At 44.0% G+C, this 23,059-nt stretch overlaps 1 protein-coding gene across 1 annotated transcript; it reads right to left on the bottom strand.

Moving 5' to 3' along the window:
- Positions 1-4,184: 4,184 nt before the first annotated feature.
- LOC129327895 (vomeronasal type-2 receptor 26-like) lies at positions 4,185-20,779 on the bottom strand. Its single transcript, XM_054976643.1, has 7 exons — positions 20,559-20,779; positions 17,824-18,115; positions 15,990-16,040; positions 12,955-13,065; positions 10,390-10,617; positions 8,641-8,767; positions 4,185-5,095 (listed from the first exon to the last, which is right to left on the bottom strand). Exons 1-7 carry the CDS (start codon positions 20,777-20,779, stop codon positions 4,185-4,187), a joined length of 1,941 nt encoding a protein of 646 aa, XP_054832618.1.
- Positions 20,780-23,059: the final 2,280 nt, after the last annotated feature.

The raw sequence follows: 23,059 nt of genomic DNA on the forward strand, positions 1-23,059 counted from the left end.
GGCCCACTTAGCCTTTGTGCAATGGCAAACATGTTGTGAAGGCATCTACAATATGCCCAGCTCTGGGGGTGGCCATTTTGAGTGGGCCATATTGTGGGGCTGGAATGTCCTGCTTACTGGCAATAGCAGCCATTTCAGTGTGGCTTTTCCAGTTTATCCTGTGCTAGGGCAGCCATTTTGAGTGTGTAACTTGGTGGCCTGCTTAGCCTCCTTGAAGTGGCAGACATGTTGTGAAGGCATCTACAATATGCCCAGCTTGGGGGGGGGGCATTTTGAGTGTGGCATTTTGTGGGGCCTGAATGTCCTGCTTACTGGCAATAGCAGCCAATTTGGTGGGGCTTTTCCAGCTTATCCAGTGCTGGGGCAGCCATTTTGAGTGTGTCACCTGGTGGCTTGCTTAGCCTCCTGGCATTATTGGCCATTTTGTAGAAGCCTCTGCAGCCTACACAGTGTTTGGGCTGCCATTTTGGGGGCGCTGTGTTCCTACTGGGCTTTGAAGCAGTAAAAGCAGTCATTTTACAGTACATAATATTACATAATATTACATTACTGTACATTTCCATTATGCCACCCCAAAAGGGCAGCCAGCAAATAGGCCTCCTGCAAAGCGGCCCTACCTGTGAACTCATCCTTTGAGGATGATAAAGTGGCCAAAGGGAGGAAAGAAATACTGAGCTATCAGTGTCTCTAAGTCAGGAGGGCTGAAGCAGGGTTCAGCCCAGCCCCTGCTGGTCTCTGGTCTATCTAGGAATCCCCCCCCCCATTGTCACTTTGTTTGAGAGAATACTTACAGGAGTAGCTACAAAGGCCTGGCTGAGGCTAGGGAGGGGGCTTGCAGTCATATGAAGGGTAAATTGCTTCAAACATTTGCAATTGGCTTAGTAAGGATCTACAGTCCCAGGGTGGTGACTGGTTAACCCCCTCCCATTTGCCTGGCTCAATTTTGCAGCTTTTGTAAGACTAAAGAGCTGTTTTTAGGTTTTGTCACTCACGACACCTAATACCATACTGTGTTATTGCATCTGCTTTACTGTGTTATTGCATCTGCTTCAACAAGAACTGAGGTTGTGCAAAGAAGTAGTGGACAGAAGGGGAAAGTGGAAGTAAACCATTTGCTTGCTTAAAGGACAATTCATCTCAGTTACCAGGTGACCTGCTTTGTGGGTTGATGTGATGACATGGTGGAATGCCACCAACTAAATCCATTCAAAAATCACTCTAAAGAAAGGGGGGGGCATGTATGCACCCCGGAACCAGGAGACCCTTGAGGTAAGTTTCCCTATCTGCTCAGTTTGAGGAGGCATTATGGACCTATTGCCACATTTAGATACCTAGCAAAGTCTATGGCCCGGAAGAGGAGGCTAGATGGGGAATCTTCTGGAGGAGTGCAGAAACCTGCAAAGCTGTCACACAGGGCACAGAAGTCTAGGATGTGATCTGATCTTTCTACCAGATTAGTACAAATGGCCTAGACTGCCGTAATCCAGTCCGGTTGAGGTGAGAGTGGACCTGATTGACAAGGTAGGAAAGTTCACTGGCCCCTAGTGCATGGCTGTGAGAACTTCTAGGGTCAGGTGAGAGTGTCCATGCTCCCATGATTAAACTCCTGGGATGTATTGTCTTGGGTCTTGCCTTTGGGTTTCACAGTTTGGCCATGGGGTTATTATTTGATTGAGACCATTAGGGACACTGTCGTAAAGACAGCAATATGTCAGGGGTTAACCAGCCTCTTCAGAGAAGTGAAGGATGAGGTGGACCTGAGGAGGGAGATAAATGAATGAAATTTAGGAGGTTTACCGCACCTGGGCCAGGTGGTTGATAGCTGGCCTCCTTTATGGGAGCTCCAGAAGCTGGCGGGGCTCCAAGCCTTGTCTCCAGGGTATTGTCGCCTAGAAGTGGAGTGTCAGGCACCTCCCTGCCTAAGGGCCCAATGGCTTCTTGGTTTAGTTTAGGGGCACTGGTGGGTGGAGCAGTGGCCCATTAACCAGTCAGAACAAAAGTCTTACTGTAGAACTTATATGCTTGGAATTTTCCAATCCTCGTGGTAGTTGGTTTGTGGGGGAGGGAATTAGATAACCCCTCATCCCACTTCACGTGGACTATTAGGCAGTGGTGCCCATGCCTCTTTCATTCAAGTCACATAGGATCCTGAGACGGGTCCTGGAGTCTGGCATTTATATTTCAAGACAACACTGGTCTCACCTGCAGATGGAACAGTGCAGCTTGTACCTTGGGTTCCCTGAGCTATGCTGCGGGGAGGGCCATGGTTGCTTGGCAACTGGGTGCCATCTCCCCTGTTATGAGGTGTACCTATGACCAAGAGGCCTGGAGTCGCTGGGCAGAGGTGTTGTTAGGCTAGGTCGCAGGTTGTTCTGTAGGGATTATGGCTGAGCCAATGGATCTCTGCCACAGTTATGGGGGAGTGGAAAGTTAAGGGGTGTGCCTCATATCCAAAGGCTGCCATCAGGCAGCTTAGGTACCTTTAGGTTCCCCTCCTGGTTTCGCACTGGTGCTCAACTGCCTGCAAGGCAGAGAAAGGTGAGAAAGGAAGGAACATCACCAGAGTTCTGATTCACTGACGTGACAGCTTGTGCACCCAAAAGACACATCAGTGTATCTTCAGGGGACACTGGGAACATTCTTGTATTTGGGTAAAAATCTATGGTTAAACCATGGAGTTATGGCCAAATACCCAAGAGTCCAAAGCATCCACTGGCAATGCCCTTATGTCATTTTCAGGTACACAGGGAGTAATATCAGTTCCTCACCAGGAATGTAATGATGTAGCGGGTGAGCCCCATCTACCTGGTATTTCCCCCTACCCCACACCAGTTGAGAGTAGGCATCTGGCAACCTTTCTGCAATGGGAAAACTCTGATACCTGCCACTTTGATCTCTGGTGCCTCAGGTGCAAGCAGGAAGAAATGGGGAAAGACTGGTGCATTGTGCTGGCTTCCTGAACTCATGTCTGGTAAAAAAAATCAAAAGTGTCACAGAGGAAATTCTAGCATTTACAAAATTCTAGAATTTCTAGAATTTTGTAAATTCTAGCATTTACAAAATTTAGGTGATAAAGCACCTAAAAACCTTCCTATTTAGGAAGTGATGCAAGTGCACCAGTGTGAGGCCAGTGCACCAAGCACCACGCCTCCAATTTCTCCTGGGGTAGCTGGATGCAACCTAGCAGATATGCATGTTGATATTTATACTTTGTTTTAGCTCCATTTTCAGATTTCTGCCCCGTTCCGGACTTCTGCAATCCCAGTCGTATTGCATTGTTTGTTGGATGTCCCATGCTGTTGATTATATTGATTTACACTATTTAAGCCTTGAGTCTGATTGAAAAAGGCAGACAGTAAATAATATAAAAATATATAAAGATTATCAAATGAGTCAGTAAGACCAGAGATGCTCAATGGGACCAAAGGTCTATTGAGCCAAGCAACCTGTCTCTGAATGTGGTTAGTTAGATGCCCTCTCCCAAGTAGGAAGATAAGTGTGGCGGATCTTTCCCATCTTTCTGGTTTATGTATACTTAGAAAATATCCTCTTGGAAAAAAACATACTTGGAATGGATTACAGGGGAAAAACCCTATCATCCCCCTCCCCACCAATTTTGCCTGGTCTTCCCCCACCTGAGCCACTTCAGGTCTCTATAAACGCATGAACAAGACAATGGAAATAAACTTGTAAATGGTTGAATAAAATGGAATGCAAGAAAGTGCAAGGTGTGCTATTGTTTCTGAAAGCACATCCCTAGAGGCAATGGTGACTCCACCAGATATGCTACCAAGGTCATATGACTTTGAGGAGGTCCCTGGAATCCTAACAGTCAGAAAAACTAGGTTTTATCAGCTCCCACCATTTCTGTATCCACTGCAAGCCAGACTGGTTGACTCAGCCACTAAATTTAGAGCTCCCTATAATGTAAAATGCTATTTCCCTAGGAGAGCAACTTCCCTCCCCCCTCCCTCCTGTGGCCCAGGAAACCTGTAAAATAGATGGCATACAAGTTCCCTATAACAGACAGCAAAAAAAAATGGGTGAGAGACAGCAGGACACTTTTTATCGTCATTGGGGATTGCGATAATTATTGTTTCAGGTCACATTTTAAAAATTTCTACTTGAGTTATAAGTTGTTTGATTATCACGCATGGATAGCAAGTAGTCCCCCACTCTTGCATTCAGTTTAAACAGTTCACTTTTCTCATTAGATGCTCTTTGTTATTAAGATCAGGCCTGATGATGATAATGTAGCATTTGGGAAGGAAGATGCAGCCCAGCAAGCCAGCACTGGAGGCCAAGATGGAGAAGACCTGCACGGCCACCATGTATTTCCCCATTGTGCTCAGGTAGGTGGGCACAAAGGACACCCAGACACTGCAAAAGACCAGCATGCTGAAGGTGATCAGCTTAGCTTCATTGAAGGCTCCAGGCAGCTTCCTGGCCAGGAAAGCCACTGTGAAAGAGATGGCAGCCAGGAAGCCCATATATCCCAGGGCACCATAAAACATGATGACAGACCCTTCGTTGCATTGCAATGTGATCTGTCCAGGTTGGGAGCTCATGTCAGACTCTGGGAAGGGGGGAGAGATTCCCAGCCAGAGGGCACAGAGGACAACTTGAATAGTGGGACAAGAAATAACAATGAAGTTGGCCAAACGCTTCCCCAGCCATTTCTTCATCCTGTTCCCTGGTTTGGTGGCCATGAAGGCCACCACCACAGTGATCGTTTTGGCCAACACAGAAGAGATGGCAACTGAGAAGATGATGCTGAAGGCAGTTTGTCGGAGAAGGCAGGTCACCTTCCTTGGCTGGCCAATGAAGAGAAAGCAGGAGAGAAAGGAAAGCAGAAGGGAGGTGAGAAGAATATAGCTAAGACCCCTGTTGTTGGCTTTGACTATGGGGGTATCTAGGAATTTAATGAAAAGTCCTAAAACAGAACAAGTGATTAGGGACAAGAACAGAGGAAAGACAGCTAGGCTGATCCCCAAAGGTTCTTCATAGGAGAGGAAGGTTATGGTCTTTGGGACGCATCGAGTTCTGTCCTTGTTTGGATGCTGGTCTTTTGGGCATTTGTCACAGCGTTCTGCATCTGGAAAAGAATAGGAGTGACTGCAGTATTAGGATTGACATTGACAATAAATCTGTGTTCTAAAATATTCAATAAAGGAAATTTTTGCGGATAATATATCATTCACTTAAAAAATATTGTTCCTCTGAATGCCATTTGGTTTGGGCTCTCTGTCTGGCCGCTGTGAGAAACTATGTGGAACTTTGGTCTGATACAGAATGGCTCTCTGGCATTCTGTTCAGAGAGGTTAGAATATGCAGAATTGGAGCTATGTGCACAGTTCCTTCTTGTGCCATTGACAATGATGACAACTGAACCTTCTTACCTTTCTACAATTTAGGGCAGAAACTTTCCTCCTCATGAGAACGAGATGGAATTGTGCCCCCCTCTGCAGAACAGCTAGTGTCTGAAATCTGAACCTTGCTTTTGAAGGGTCTTGCTATCATTTTGAGCCTGTGAGGGGAGAGAAGCTCCTATGGGAAGCATCTGAGTTGCCATTTACATTAGGGAGGAGTGGCAAACTGTTATAAGTGCCAGCCAGTCACTTCAGACTTATGTCAACCCTGTGAATTAATGCCTTCTGAAATGTCCTATAATTACCAGCCTTGCTCAGGTATTGCAAACTGAAGGCCATGGCTTCCTTTATTGAGTCAGCTATCACATGTCAGATCTCTTCCTACTGCCAGACCTTTTTTTCTACCCAGGTAAAAAAGGCTACCCTGGTAATAGAATGATTACTGAAGGTAGAAACCCACAACCATGGGGATCAAAGTACCAATGAAAGTGAAAAAAACCAATCTGTATGATATAACTACAAATTTAAAAATTTTTGCATATAAAGTTTTTTTTAATTTTTAAAGTGCAAAGTGATTATGTGCGTATATACATACTAAAAATACTTTAAAAATCTTACAGATATCCATTCACATAATACTCAGTAATCAATCACAAATCAATGCAAATATATCAAACAGTTACAAAAGCCCTATATCATGATTGTCAGCTGAAGTTGTACAGTTAATATTAATCCAAGTTATGTTCAGTATAATAAATTCTCCTGATTTGTCGTTTTTTTGCAGGTGCATGAAAGATGGGAGCTCTGGACACAGCACTGTAGCTGTCAGGTAAGAAATGTAGGCAACAGTATCTAATCCCTTTTTCTTTTACCGATGGAACCATAATGGGGTATAAAACTCCCTGTGAGCCCAACAAGAGGCTAGCTGTTATTGAACTTGTTTCATCCATCTACTTCTTCAGGGGCCAACACCCGGTCCACCACAAACTAATCTGCAATAAAAATTTAACCTTAAAAAAATGTACTTATCAAGCCATACACAGTTCCCAAATTTGATTTCAATAAACTCACCAAATACAAAGGCTAAAGTGTCTCCAGTGCAGATATTGGGGCACCTCAGGTCTTGGCTATGCACAACAGCCCCACCCAGTGAAAGATTATTTAAGCAGTGTGCTGATGCTCATACGACTCTCAGGTTAAAGGTACAGATACTTAGAAAGTTAAAGGTATACTGTCCAAAAGTACATCAGCTAACAGGGTTACAATCAGTTCTACCAAAAACATGTCAGGTTTAATTCACTGTTCAGACCCTGAGGTTTCAGACTTTCTAATTTGTTTCTTTCTGTAGCAGTTTCTGTTAGACCTTATATGGAGAATCCTTAGATGCAACATGTATGACTGTAAACTGAAATTCATCATTTCTCTGGTGACAATTCAAAAAGTGATCCACCAGAGGTGCTTCAAGGGATCGATTTCTGATTCTTGACATGTGTTCCATGATACGGACATGGATAGGGTGGACAGTATTCCCTACATACAACTTCCTTCAAGGAGGAAGACTACCCCTGATGTCTGGCAAGTAGAAAAGTATCTACCACTAAAGACAGATAGTCATAAGGGATTTATAGTGTTAGCAAACATAGAAGATATTACAAACAATAAAACCACCATAACACAAATAACAACCAACACTTCAAACCCAGGGGAAAAAAAATCTGGAACATGGTTCAGACATTAAAAGTTTGGGAGAATAAAACTTACTTTACCTGGTGCCCAGGTCTTCTGCTAAGTGGCCACCCAGTGGAAGTCCACAACTGGGGCAACAAAACTGAAAACACATACTCTCCATCTGCTGCTCAGTGAATATGAGAGGACAACCCACAGAACATGACATAGCAATCATCAAGCTGAGATGTAAAAGATACAGAACTTTCACAAGGCTGCCTTTGGAGGAACAGGGTGCTTCCATCTAAGCTAGAGGAAGATGCCTTCTACTGCTAACTTGCAGTTTCCCACCATAAGAGTCAGTGAAATGATGAAAGTGTGCAACCAACACTAACCTATTTCAGCATCTGATAACAATGATCCCCTTGTTTTTGTATGCTGGTTTAGATGGACACCTCTATTCAGTGTGATTTTGGTGCTTTTTTATGCAAAAACAGCTGCCCCAGAATTTGTCTTTCTTCTCCTTCTCCATTGAAAAGAACTGCTGTGTAAATCATAAAAATGACATAAAACTAACTAATTTCAAATCCAACTCAGCAATGCCCTCTGGGAAAATATCAAGTCACAATAAACATTGTCGAAGGCTTTCACGGCCGGAGAACGATGGTTGTTGTGGGTTTTCCGGGCTGTATTGTCGTGGTCTTGGCATTGTAGTTCCTGACGTTTCGCCAGCAGCTGTGGCTGGCATCTTCAGTAGAGACCCCCTCACCTCTGCAGGAGTATACCATATATCCTGCAGCTGTGGACAAGTTTATATCGGGACCACAAAGCGTAGCATCCAGACAAGAATAAAAGAACATGAAAGACACTGCAGACTTGGACAACCTGAAAAATCAGCAGTGGCTGAACATAGCCTAACTCAAACAGGGCACAGTATCTTATTCTAGGACACCAAAATACTGGACAACACTTCCAACTACTTTGTCAGACTGCACAGGGAAGCCATTGAAATTCACAAGCATAAGCAAAACTTCAACAGGAAAGAAGAAACCTTAAGAACGAACAGAGCATGGTTTCCAGTTCTGAAAAACACCAGGCTAACAAAACACTCTATACCTGGCAATAGCCTGGCAGAGAAGATTAGCACATCAAGCACCAATCCATATGCAAAAGAACCTCCTCAGGATACAGTGAAGCCTCCCGCCATTAGCATTCCACACCCTGGGAAACTCTTACAGGATGACTCAGCTCAACCCCACCCCTCCTGAGTAGATATAAATGACCTGCCAACATCTTTTCCACACTGTGACACTGAGAGATCTCTGTCTTTTGGTGCTACACCTCTGAAGATGCCAGCCACAGCTGCTGGCGAAACGTCAGGAACTACAATGCCAAGACCACGGCAATACAGCCCGGAAAACCCACAACAACCATCACAATAAACATTTAAGTCAACAGCCACAGATTTGAAAACATCACACAAATGTTCAAAATCCACATTTGTAGTTGTAATGATAGACAGGAAAGTGGAGGGTGGAAGAAATGGCTTGCATCTTGCCTCATAACCCTTTTTTGCCTTTAAGGCAATACCTTTAGCATCACCCACCTTCCAGTGTGGAGATTGTCCCTTCTGGGCATGGATCACAGTCATAGCAGCAAAATGGCTTCCCTTCCTGAGCCTTCTTGGCATATCCTGGCTGGCAGCTCTCGGTACACCTGGAACGGGGCACAGGCTAACCAGCAAGAGAAGTTGAGAAACAATAGGTTAGTAATTTTGTTGTTCCAAATGTGCCATACTTGGAAAAGGCTCAACAGGACTTCTATTCTGTGGCCTGCTGAATAGTCTGTCGCCTGCTGACTACTGACATCAGGCCTTGACTTCAGGGAATCATCTCATCCAGCAGGCACAGTTATTAGAATCGACCTATTTTTGTACATTTGAGATCCAACTTGTACTGTACGCTCTACTGACCAGACAGGGATCCAGAGGCGTTAGCCGTGTTAGTCTGTAGTAGCAAAATAGTAAAGAGTCCAGTAGCACCTTTAAGATTAACCAACTTTACTGTAGCACAAGCTTTTGTGAACCACAGTTCTCTTTGTCAGATGTATGGAGGGTGAGAAGGAACTGGCCAGATATATATATATATATATATATATATATATAGGAGGGGAGGGGGGAGTAGATGCAAAGCAATTTGCTTCTGATAATGAGATCAGTTTGCTTCTGTTAATGAAATCAGTTACTTCTGATAATGAGATAACCATTCATAGTCCCTATTCAATCCAAGTCTGACTGAGTCAAATTTACATATGTATTCCAATTCAGCTGCTTCCCGTTGAAGTTTGTTTTTGAAAGGTTTCTCTTGAACTATGGTGACCTTTAAGTCCTTGATGGAATGTCCTAGTAGGTTGAAGTGTTCTCCCACAGGTTTATGGATGTTGCCATTTTTAATGTCAGATTTGTGTCCATTTACTCCTTTGCAAAGAGGTTGGCTGGTTTGTCCAATGTACAGAGCAGATAGACATTGTTGGCACATGAGGGCATATATCACGTTGGAGGATGAGCAGCTGTAAGAGCCAGAGACAGTGTAGTTGACACCATTGAGTACTGTAATCATATTTCCTGGGTAGATATGAGGGGAGAGTTGGCATCTGGGTCTGTTGCAGGGTCTGGTACCTGGTTGGTGATTCTGCTAGCTGATTCACGGTTGTTAGTGAGAAGTAGACATGGGCACAAACAGGAAAAAAATTCAGGACTATGAAAGAAGTAGCCCCAAACGGCATTCTGGTAGAGCTGGATACAGCACACTTTTCAATGGGAATGTGCTCGTCATATTATGATTGTATTTGATTGTTGTTGATTCTCTTGACTGTCATAGAGAGTTGGTACTCCATTATACTATTTTTGATACATTCTGAGACTGTTTTTATCCTACTTGTTTGTCTCACACCTTACTAAAAGAATAATTGTTGGAAACTCTGTTCCATTTGTTCTTGGATTTATATTGGTCATAAAGCCCTGGATTCGTAAATTATTTTTCTGAAGGCTGAGGCACATTTGCAGATTTGTACAAAAAGCTAAAACAAGCCTCTCAGGCCTATTGTGTCCTAAACAACAGATTAAAGTTAAAATCTGCTACTCTGTTATCTCTTATTACTCCATTAATATTCCCTGTTTTATGAGTTTCTCAATTGCATGAGTAAGAATCAGGAGTTGGCATTAATCTTATTTATAGAGAAGATGGTGTATAAAATCAATCTTTCCATTCAGTTCTGTTTTCACATACAGTAACCAACAGATTATTAAATCTTAACAAATGATAAATGGAATTAAAAAAAATCTGTATTTCCCAACCTGGGTTAATATCTCAGGGAACAGAATGTCATCCTTCTCAATGGTGAGTTTGAGGTCTGGGGATGCCTGTCTCTCTACACTCCCCACTTTCACTCCAACAACAGACTCATTGGGGAATCCCATCCATTTCATGATATCATAATCCACTGAGATATCCCCATTCTCGTCCCAATATGCTTCACCCACGGAAGTGTTATAAAGAGGGACCTTCCTTAGGAAAGTGTGGAGCTAGAATGGAAGTGATAAGTCAGACATTAAAAAACTAGGAGCCAAGGGTAAATAGCTCAACCCAGTCAATAGGAGCTCTAATCTTTTTTATTATGTATTTATTTATAATATTCCACCAAAATCGGGTCCCCAAGGCAACCAAAGATTACTGGAGTGGACAGTTAGGTTCTCCTATGGCTCGTTATCCGGGCCGCATCCAGATTCTCAGTAGTTCTCAAAGTTTTGCCCATTTAGAGTGACATAAATCCTGCAGGTTTTCCTTTCTGTTACAGTGTTTTAGATTAGGACTAAAAACGCAGCTTCAATTAGAGCTCGCAGACCTGTGCCTACAACCAAACTTATGGAGTGGGGCTGAGGGGAGTGGGTTTATGTCTAACACAAAAGTGACATCACTTCCAAAAGATACTCTAGGAATCCTCCCATATCTTTATGGTAAACTCCATCAAGATTGGTGGATTCGTAGAGTGTAATCCCAAAGTTATACCACTTCTGGGTAAGACTGCACTCCCCACCCCTTTTCTCCTGCAGTGAACATCAGCAGTGGTGGAATTGCAAACATAGTGCCAGGGGTTCTCCTGATAATGGGCACTTGGTAAGCATAGCTCTCAGTGTCAAAGTACATTTTAGAAACTATACAAGTTCACCCTAGGGACTTGTGGCTGTATTATACCTGCTAGTTCCTTGTTACAGAAACTGAGTCCATCAAAATCTTAGTTAGAATCTAAACAAGAATTAATTTCTCACACAAGAAAAGTGATGATCAAAATTCTACAACAAAGTCCCTTAGCATATATGCCAGATGTTCAAGCTGGATTCAGAAAAAGAGGAGGCACTAGAAATCACACTGCAAATTTACGGTGGCTAATGGAATATACCAGAGAATTTCAGAAGAAAATCAACCTCTGCTTTATAGATTACAGCAAAGCTTTGACTGTGTGGATCATAAAAAGCTCTGTGTGGCAGAACAGCCTGTCTTCTCCCCTGTGGTGTTTTTGTGGCTGAAACATCCTGAGCCAAAGTGAGCAATTGGATTCTTTGGTTGCCAGTATACGCATGAATGCTTGCACATGCTGGTTTCCCAAAAATGAACAAATGCTTTACTGCTGATAAGAGGGGAACTCTGCATGAAGGTGGCTACTGGAGAAAGGGAAGCATCCTTTGAAGTAATCATAGCAGTTTTTAGGGGGAAAGTGTTCTGTCATAGGCAACACAGCAACTTCTGAGACTGTATCAACATCACAATGCATGAAGATATAACTAAACAACAATTGTTGGTTGTTGTGGATTTTCCAGGCTGTATAGCTGTGGTCTTGGCATTGTAGTTCCTGACGTTTCGCCAGCAGCTGTGACTGGCATCTTCAGAGGTGTAGCACCAAAAGACAGAGATCTCTCAGTGTCACAGTGTGGAAAAGATGTTGACAGGTCATTTATATCTATTCAGGAAGGTGGGTTTGGGCTGAGTCATCCTGTAAGAGTTTCCCAGGGTGTGGAATGCTAACGGAAGGAGGCTTCACTGTATCCTGAGGAGGTTCTTTTGCATATGGATTGGTGCTTGATATGCTAATCTTCTCTGCAGGGCTATTGTCGGGTATAAAGTCTTTTGTTAGCCTGGTGTTTTTCAGGACTGGAAACCATGCTCTATTCATTCTTAAAGTCTCTTCTTTCCTGTTGAAATTGTGCTTATGCTTATGAATTTCAATGGCTTCCCTGTGCAATCTGTGCATCTTTTTCACACTGTGACACTGAGAGATCTCTGTCTTTTGGTGCTACACCTCTGAAGATGCCAGTCACAGCTGCTGGCAAAACATCAGGAACTACAATGCTAAGACCATGGCTATACAGCCCGGAAAATCCACAACAACCATCATTCTCTGGCCGTGAAAGCCTTCGATAATACATTAAACAACAATTATTGTTTTATTCAAAGCTTGGAATCTGCGCATGGTAGGCAATGGTCAGAACTTGGATGGGAGACCACCAAGGAAGACTGGGGTTACTCTGCAAGGGAAACTAATGCAAAAACAACTGTGCTCATCTCTTACTTCCAACACCTTGTGGAACCATTTGCTATGAATTGGTTGCAACTTGATGGCACATTATTCATTACTATTCATCAAGTTATGTAAAAAGGAGAAGAAATACCTGCCACGGCTGCACCCTTGGGAGGCCCAACCTTTCCCTGGCTAATGTCTGCTTGGATCTTGATGAGTACGCAGCATGTATGGCCCGTGCCACAGTGAAGATGGTATCGAAAGTGTTGGAAATGTCTATAGACAGGATAGTTTCTATCAAATCCTGGGAAAGGGTCTCCAGATTTTCTCTCTCTCTGCATCTTACTTGCCCTTTCACAGACAACAAAGGCTTTGAATAGAAACAGTAAAATGATTTCACACCAAACTCCACCATTTTACTTCCCATATTAATGTCCACATTTATCCTTTTGTTTCTCTGCATGGAGAAAGAAAAAAATCCCTGCATGTGATGAATAAATGTGACCATAGTTGAAAAGTAGATGGTGAGGTCCCATGAAGCTGTTGTGATCCAGACTTTCCCCACAGGGGGCTTGATCTGCTCTTCAGCTGCTCTGTGTATACTGAAGGGTATAATTGGAAAAAACAGTGGCTCCCCAAAATAAACAAATACATGGACTTTTCTCCATAAGTGAAATGCAGCAGAGGACAGGAATGTGTTTGCTATCTGTTCTTCACGGGCTGTTGCTTGGATGCTCAGAGAGAAGGCAACACAAATGCCACCCTTGCTGGCCAGAGGGGGGAAGATTTTCATGAATTGTTCTCCATTCTCAGTATCTGGCGCAATGAGACCGATCCATGTCCACTGGAAATGCAGGAGCAGTTTGAGAATGCCCAAGTATTGTTTTTCCTGGTTTGGAACCATCTGATAGAGAAAAGGGAACTGAGCTGGATCATGAAGAACGTGAGAAATGAGCCCATAAATGACCTAGGAAGAAAAGGAAGAGATTGCAACCAAATCCCAGTTGTTGTGATGGAAGGAAGCCCATGTAATGCGAGGATGATTTCGTATATTACTGGGAGCATGGAATGAGCGCATATGTGATTGACTTACATTTTGCACATCCATGTGAATTTGGACAAGTCTGCCCATTATTCGGAATCAAGCTTTCACCAGAGCAGCTTTCCAAATCTATTTGTTTATTTTTGTAACCTCTTCTGTACACAAGGGCACCCAAGGCAGCTCACAAAGCACCACTTGGGAAATACACTACCATAAAAAACGTTTCAAATCTAAATCTTGTAATCTAATAGAGTAAACTCTAGGATAACACCATTTCTTCTCCAAGGATTTCCAGGATAAATGGATCTATCTTTGTAGGATGAGATGGTCAGAAGGAACCCATCCATGTAGGATGCTCCCAGGCACTGTGCCTGATTTAACAGGTCCAGACTAGTACCCAGAAACAGCCTGCTCCAGGACAAACCTAAAGGAACTAACAACAGAACACCACTGGTTGTCACCTATAGTTCCCAGCTCAAACCCATCCAACATATCATCAGTGAGCTACAACCCATCCTGGAAAATGATACCTCTCTCTCAGAAGCCCTGGGTGGAAGACCTCTCCTTGCCTACAGACAGCCCCCCAACCTTAAACTACTTCTCACTTACAATCATGAATCGGCTAGCAGAGTCACCAGCACAGGTACCAGACCCTGCAACAGACCCAGATGCCAACTCTCCCCTCATATCTACCCAGGAAATATGATTACAGTACTCGATGGTGTCAACTACACTGTCTCTGGCTCTTACAGCTGCTCATCCTCCAATGTGATATATGCCCTCATGTGCCAACAATGTCCATCTGCTCTGTACATTGGACAAACCAGCCAACCTCTACGCAAAAGAATAAATGGACACAAATCTGACATTAGAAATGGCAACATCCAGAAACCAGTGGGAGAACACTTCAATCTACCAGGACATTCCATCAAAGACTTAAAGGTCACTGTAGTTCAACAGAAACCTTTCAAAAACAAAATCCAATGGGAAGCTGCTGAATTGGAATTCTTATGTAAATTTGACTCTGTCAAGCTGGGACTGAATAGGGACTATGAATGGTTATCTCATTATCAAAGGTAACTGATTTCTTTTACAGAAGCAAACTGATCTCCATATCAGAAGGAGCGGTTTGCATCTACTCCTCCCTCCCCTCCCCTCCTCTATATCTGACCAGTTTCTTCTTGCCCTCCATGCATCTGACGAAGAGAACCGTGATTCTCGAAAGCTTATGCTACAATAAAGTTGGTTAGTCTTAAAGGTGCTACTGGACTCTTTTTAATTTAACATGGGGTGTTTTCTCTTCTGTTTCTGAAATCTGAAGCTCTGGGCTTGCTAGAGTCATCTAGAGTGCCTCATGAAGCCCTATAAAATAGGAAAAGATCTATGCTCAGGAATGCCTCCAGCCCCCTGGTTCCCATTTACTTCCTGCCTTGAGTACAGATGCCAAAACAGCAGGGGGAATGCAGTCAGATCAGACTCAGAGGAAGTAAAACAATTAAATTAGTTGAAATATAAAATGAGTCCCCATTTTTGTTGGGGGGGAAATAGTTTAAAGTTAGAAGTGCAATGGATCTTGAATCAATAGAGTGTCAAAATCTCACATTGCTTTTAAAAACATTTTCTTCTAAAGGAAAATGGTACACAGGATTGCTACAAAACAATAAAACTTATGACCTATATCTTGCTGACCACGCGTTCAGAACAAAGATAATTGCAAGTGGGGATTCTTCCTCTTTCTTCTTGACCCTGAAAGAAAATCAACTGACCTATTGACCAATAACAGTTTACAAAAACATCTTAGTTTCCCGGACTTCCAGGCTATTGGCTCTGTGCCAGGTCCTCTACCAGGTCAATCTAAACAATAACACGGAGTAAACACATTATCCCAATAATGACTGAATGTCAGACCTTGCAATTGGAATGTCCAGTCGGGTGCTATGGGAATCGGAGCGTCAAGGATTAATGATCTAATGTAATATTGCCCAGGAAGAAGTTATAGAACGAAACGGGAATTGAGAATTGCACGCACAAGCCCGTCGGCAATATGCAATTTGGTTATGTGGTTCCATTCTCGGATTGTGGACTATTTCTCATTGCAATCTGTTCCTGACGCATCTTCAAGCACTCCGGTTCTTGTACAGTGGACATTGCTCATTTGAGCTAAAAAATTGACAACATTGTGGATGACAGATTTTGTACATAGTATTTATTGCATGTATTTATTTATCAATTGATGTATTTATTGCACAATTTTGCACTTGGCACTTTGATAACATTAAATACTAAAAGTTGGTTATAATAGAGTATTGATTCCCCGGTTGTGTGTTAGCAAGTTGTACCTCTTTACCGGTGGAACTCCCTGGTTGTTTCAGGTCCTCTACCAGGTCAATCTAAACAATAACACGGAGTAAACACATTATCCCAATAATGACTGAATGTCAGACCTTGCAACATATATATTCCAAAAAATTTTAAGCCAGTTCATCCTTAAAGCAACACCTCGATTATCTGAGATTATTTCAGACTAGGAACAAAGCCCATTGTTGGAAAAAATACAACGGGCTCTAGAGAGAGGGCAGGCAGACATTTCCTCCTCCTCTGTCACTGATCCTGGCCAGTGAAGGAAGGGGGTGGACATTGCCACCTGCTCCACACCAGATCTCAGCAACTGAAGGGGGTGGGCTTTGCTATCTGCTGCACTCCTGATACAGGTCAGGTAAAGGGGGGCAGGTATTGCCACCTGCTCCACTCCTGATCCCTGCCAGGTGAAGGGAAAATGGGCATTGCCTTCTGCTCTGCGCCTGATTACAGCTGGGTGAAGGGGGGGAGGCATTGCTGCCTGCTCCAAGCATTGCCACTTGTTCCCTGCTGGATCGCACGCTGATTTTCTGTTTCGAGAATCTTGGTGTCCATATGGTGTCCGTATGGAAAAAGAGGAGAGTCAAGTGATGGTGAATAGCACAACTATTATTATTATGCGCTCTTGAAAAAGATTCCCGAAACAGGAAATCAGCGTGCCTCCTGTTGAGCGCGGAGCGGCTTCCCCCCTTCCCCTTTGATTGCATCTGGTCTGCAGGTCCTCCCGGCTGGGGAGTGGGCTCCAGAGTGCTTCTGCTGACGGACCATTGCAGCTCTAAGAGAAGAGAGAAATGCAATCGTTTTTCAAATTGGGAAACCTCATTTTGGACTTTATTGACTTTGGGTAAGGTGGTCCTCTCCATTCCGGTTTGTGGTTGTGCTTTCTGTTACTTATCATGTAAAAACATGTTTATGTTTCAAATACTGACGAGTGATTGATTACTATTGTGCAGATAAAATTTATTATTGCTTTTGTAACAACGTGTCTGTACCTGCAATTATCATTCTGTGCTGTGGGTTTCTTTTCCCTGCTCCCAAGTTTACCCGGCAGCTTTGCCCCTCTTGGCTTTTTCTTCCACTTCTTATCCCGGCTGGGTGAAGGGAAGAAGGGAATTGCCTCCTGCTCTGTGCCTGATCCCACCCAGGTGAAGGCGCTGGGTGGGCAATGGCACCTGCTCCACTCCTTATCTCAGCTGGGTGAAGGGGGCGGGCATTGCCATATGCTCTGCTCTTGATCCCAGCTGGATGAATGGGTGGGTGGGCATGGCCCCCTGCTCCAATCCTAATACCAGCTGAGTTAAGGCAGAGAGTAGGCATAGCCACCTGGTCTGCTTCTGATCCCAGCTGGATGAAGGGGGGTGGGTATTGGCACCTGCTTCGCTCCTAATACCAGCTGAGTTAAGGTGGGGGTGGCCATTGCCAACTTCTCCACTCCAAATACCAGCTGGGTTAAGGCAGGGTTGGGCATTGCCACCTGCTCCGCTCCTAATACCAGCTGGGTTAAGTTGGGGGTGGGTGGGCATTGCCACCTGCTCTGCTCCTAATGCCAGTTGTGATAAGGCAGGGGTGGGCATTGCCACCTGCTTCTCTCCTAATACCAGCTGGGTTAAGGTGCAGGATGAGCATTGCCACCTGCTCCACACCTAATACCAGCTGGCTGAAGGGGGTGGGCATTTGATCTCCAGCTCCATTGCAGGAGAAGCCCAGAATTTAGGGAGTCCAAGAGCATGAGAAAACAGCAAGAACTTGCAAAGAGATTAAAGGCTCAGAGAGTTGTCCTGAAGAAAACTAGAATTACACCCAACCCCTTCATACCAGTGGGATTTTGTAGATGCCCAGCACACTGGAAACATGGATGGGGATTTTAGACTCAGCCCGGTCAAGTACAGCCAACAGGGTCTTCTGACCTCCACACTGGTAGTTTGGAATATTCTCTTTCCCCATGAAAAGCAGGTCTAACACACCATCATAAGTCAGCCTTGCATTTAAATAGTTATCGTAGATGTCGTAGCCCAGAGTTATGTTGGGCAAGATCCTGGGATTCTGATTGATCTCCTGAATGGCAAGCAGGAAGGACAAGATGATTGCATATTGTGTGTTTGAAGCACTGCCAAAGGAAGGAAATACATTTTCATCTTCTATTCATTAAAATCGGCAAGCCAATCCCTCCCTTCTTTTCCAGGGGAAAACATGTCTGGATTCTATTCATAAAACTGTACACATTTTATGTCCTTTCCTGTGCTGAAAGGAAGAACTTTGTACAAAGAAAGCAGCTTTCTGCTATCTAGAAACTGTTCCAGGGAGATACACCCTCCAGTGCTGCAAAGGGGAATTCACAGTTTCCAAAAATCTATATCAGCTCAAATCGATGTGTCCAGAGGACCATGTAAAAGAAGCAACACTCGTGAAAGGGGAAAGAGAGCTGTGATGTTCTCGAACTGCCCTCTCACAATTCCCATTGTGAAGACACTGCTGGTTTGCACATGGAGATAGGATTTTAAGGTTTGTCAGTTGCTGGTGCAGCTGCAGATAATGCACAGTAGCAGGTTTCCCTACAATTTCCCTGATGCAGTCCTCAAGAACCTGCCAACACCACCTCCCTACAGGCCACCAGGACTTTTGCATTTTTTTATCTTAAAAGGAACCTCTGAAGGCTGAAGAACACAGCGTCTTGCTGCTCAAAACAGAAAATGAAGATATTAAAATGTCAATGATTTTCCAGGGACAAGAGTGCCGAGAGCCTATGAAACTCAAATCATCACCATAAATTACTTACACTGTTGCTCTTAGGTAGAGATGGGCATGATCCGCATTACGATCGAAAACCCCCCACGATAATGGCGATCATGAAATCATAACCCGGCGGATCATTATCGTCCACGGCCAATGATCCAGCAATCGGGAGGGGCCTGGATTGGGGCGATCGGGCTCAGATCCGGGATCCAGACACTCAGGCGCCAGCAATCTATTCCTCTGGCAACGGAGCCAGGGGAATCCCTGAGCTGTGTTTGCCCTCCTTCTGTCGCCCTGGAAACCCTAATGGAAGCCCAGCTTTCCTTGATCAGCAGGGCTTCCTTCCAACCACGGAGCAGCAAAGCAGTCACCAGTTGGGAGAAGACACCCAGGGGAGGGAGGGGGAAGGGGGTGTTCTGTAGCCATGAGCACTCCAATCTCATCCCTGCGAACCCTGATAGGCAGCTCTGACGGCCAAACACAGACGGCCAAACACAAACACAGATGCTGCCGGCATCACCCACTGTTTCTTTATCGCTGGGAACAGCAGGGCACCCCTCTGCTTTTGCCTCCATGATCCACAATCCACAATCCACGGATCGGGAACGGGAGATGTTCGGTGTGGGTTGTTAAATCGGGATCGTCGCCGGCGCCGATCCACAACCAGTTTGATCGTTATTTTTTTTGGATCATGCCCATCTCTACTCTTAGGTTAGCAAGAGAATGTCCTGTGAGATTAAAATGTTCTCCCACTGGTTTTTGAGTACTGTGATTTTTAAGGACAGATTGAGATCCTTTTTTTCTTTTTGTAGAGAGACTGATAGTGTGTCCAATGTAGGGACTGACTTGTGTGCCTTCGGCAAGCCGTTTCTTGCTTATAGACAACCTCCTCTTCTTTAACAGCTTCTCATTCCCAATAAAGCACTTCCTAACATGGACACAAGCTCTAAGGTAAGGGATTTCTGTAAACCAAGATGCCAACTTCCCCCCCATATTCACTCTAAAACAAAAATCACCGGACCCAACAACACCAGCCGTAACATCTCACGTTCATTCACTGGTTCATCTTCCAACATTCTATTCACCCTCAAGTGTCAGCAATGCCCTTCCACTGTCGACATCAGACAAACATGTCAGTCCTTATACAAAATAAGGAATGGGCATAAATCTGACAATAAAAAATCACAACACTCAAAACCATTGGGAGAACATTTTAATCTTCCAGGGCATTCCTTTGCTGGCCTAAGAGTGGCAGTTCTCAAACAGAGAAGTTTCCAGGGAAGATTAAAATGTTAAACTTCTGGATTCGAGTTCATTCACAAAATCAGACGAATAGACACTCCCATATGCTGCCCAGGCTTTATAGAATTTTAATCTCACGTCAAAGTCTGATTTTCTGTATTTCCTCTCCTTTAGCATTTCTCACCTGCTTTATGAGGGCTCAGGGATCTCCATTCCTACTTTTATCTGATGGAAAAAGCTCTGGCTGTCAAACTTCTACCCTGGAAATTCTGTTGGTCTTCAAGGTGGTACTGTGCTTAAATTGCATTGTTTTACTGCAGACCAATAAAGCTACCTACCTGAATCTATCTGTCTGTCTGTCTGTCTGTCTGTCTACCTTCCTTCCTTCCTTCCTTCCTTCCTTCCTTCCTTCCTTCCTTCCTTCCTTCCTTCCTTCCATTTGTTGAAGTTCTGCTAGGAAAACCTAAGCTAATGGTAATGTTGAAGAGATCAAAAGTTACATTTGAGATACGTCCTTCTGCATACAAGATGATATTTTGCTGCTCATAAGCCCTGGGATACCACAAATTACTTACTACTCAATTCCGGTAAGGGGAGGCTTCTTAAAGGTGAATGGATACAGAGCAGCCGACTTCAGAGACAAGATCCCGCCAATGAGGAGGTCTCCTGGCCTGTAAAAGTTCCATGGATCATTTAAATCCATGATTAAGTTCAGTGGGCATTTTGCTTTCAGCATCCCACAGATGACATCATTGGGAAGCAGCACCACTGCCGCTACCAGAACCAGCAACAGCATTCTGGATCTGGCCCTACAGAATCCTCCCTTGTGGCTGCCCCTCAAATCCAGGCCCAGCTAGATAGAAGAAGCCAAACCCCACTTCAAAAATCAAAGCAGCGAAGACTTCAGCATTAGAACCGATACTAACATTGACACAAACATTGACACAGTTCATTCCTGCCCAAAGTTCTGGTGCATAAACGCCAAGAGGCATTTGTGCACCAGAAGAAGCGATTGTGTTTTGCTTTTGATCCTGGGAATCATGTCATTGTTTTTGAAGTTTGTTTCTGAAACAACCTCTTGATGAAAAGAACAAGAAATCACTGTTATTTTCATAATTATAAGGGGGAAATTGTTTCTGCAACCTCCTCCAACTTTCTGCCGCTCCAGGCACAGCTGGAGAAAAACATTTTTGTTAGAACCCCTTATGGAGTGGCCTGCCTCATGAGGTCAGAAAGGCTCCCATGCAGCCGGCTTTCCATAAAGTATGCAAAACTAAATATTCAAGAGGGCTACTGGGCTGTAGTATAATAAAATGGTTCAAGAGGATACTTTAGTAAAAGGAATTACTAGGGAGTATACTACGTATTATCTGTTACTTTAAGTATGTTATGACTATGTCATTTCTGCATTGTTTAATCGGTCATGTTAACCGGATGAAATTATCCTGTATTGTATTTATTTATAGCACATTGCACTTTCCACATTGAATATTTGAGTTTACATTGTTATAGAACCTTGACTCTTAACTCATGTACCAGGATAGCATGCTGTGCACAATTCTCTTGATAAGCACATTCACCATTTTATATGAATAGCATAATACACACATTTTCCAGTTTCAGTACATACAACTGAAACCCCAGATTACTGATGGTATATGTTCACATATACTGAAGCTGGAAAATATACATGCACTATTCATACAAAGAGCAAATGCATATTTTAAGATGCTTTCATATAGCATGCTTTCCTAGTACGTGAGGGGGAGTGTGAGGAACTGGCAGCAGCCATGTATCTTGAAGAACAGGAGCTTCAGCTTGCTTGGGGAACTTTCAGTGCCAGGTAGACTGCTACTGCTGTTCACCTGTGAGGTGACAGGTGAGGCCAGCTCTCAGCCCCCCATTCCCCCGGAATTGTGCTAATGATCCTGATACAAAAGGGCCTTGCCAGAGCTCCTGAATTAATAACTGCAACACACCCTATCAATCTTCCGTTAACCAGGATTCGGTTTTGTTTTCCCAGCCATGTCGGATGCTCCTCTCTGCAGGTCCGGGAGGAAGCGGCCGAGCAGCCTGACCGGGTGGTTGACCTGCGAGGGTTAACCCCCAGGACTCCCAGGTAGGGGGTCAGGGTCCGGAGTGCTGCAGGAAGAGCCCCCTGAAGTCGATCCAGGGGGTAAATAGCCCATCTGCTCCTATGGAGGCCGGCAGACTTGCGCAGCACATCGCGTGCTTCCAGGCCATGGAGAACGGCAACAAGCAGATTTAAGGTGAAAACCTGTAAGTAAGCGGATCCCTTCTGTTACTCTAAGCGTATGCGAAGGATTGGTGGGAGTTGAAGCTTAAGAAGGCTCGGATATCTTCCCCATTGAGTTTTGGAACTTAGTTGGCGGTCTCCCCCCCCCCCAAGATGGCAACGAAAAAGCAGAGCCCTGCTGTGGGTAAATCGGTTTCGACTGTGTTGCAGGGGAAGGGAGAGACTCTTGAAGAGGTGGTTAAACGGTCGGTCGTTGAAGCTATGAAGCCCTTTGTTGATAAGCTAAATGAAATCGGACAAAGGGTTGGCTCAGTTGAAAATGAAGTGAAAACCATTAAAGATGTAGGGCTCGAGGCAGAGGAATCTGCTCGTGAAAATGCAACACTCATGAGAGCTACAAACAAAGAAGTAAAGCTTTTGGAGAATCAATTGATAGAACTACAAGTGGATCGTGCTCAGACGGTATTGCGTTTACAGAATGTGAAGGAGGAGGAAAGTGAAAATTTAAAGGACTTGGTGTCGGAACTTTTGGCGTCATTCGCAAAGGCAACTAAAGAAGAGTTAAAAAGCGATATTCTGGAAGTCCGTCGGACATCTTCAAAATATGCAATGAAGCGTCAGCTGTCTCGCGAGATTATTATTGATTTTTCATCTAAGAAGACTCGGGACACCATTTTATACAATTCGACCAACGTGGACTTGGACTTTCTTGGCAACAAGGTTAAGATATTGAAGGACGTTCCATTTTTAGCTCGGAAAAGAAGATTCAAATACAAAAGGTTTGCAGCTCTTCTGAGAAAGCGTGATATAAAATACAAA

The sequence above is a fragment of the Eublepharis macularius genome, chromosome 4 (assembly GCF_028583425.1).
Source record: "Eublepharis macularius isolate TG4126 chromosome 4, MPM_Emac_v1.0, whole genome shotgun sequence".
In the NCBI taxonomy this organism is placed as follows: Eukaryota; Metazoa; Chordata; class Lepidosauria; order Squamata; family Eublepharidae; genus Eublepharis; species Eublepharis macularius.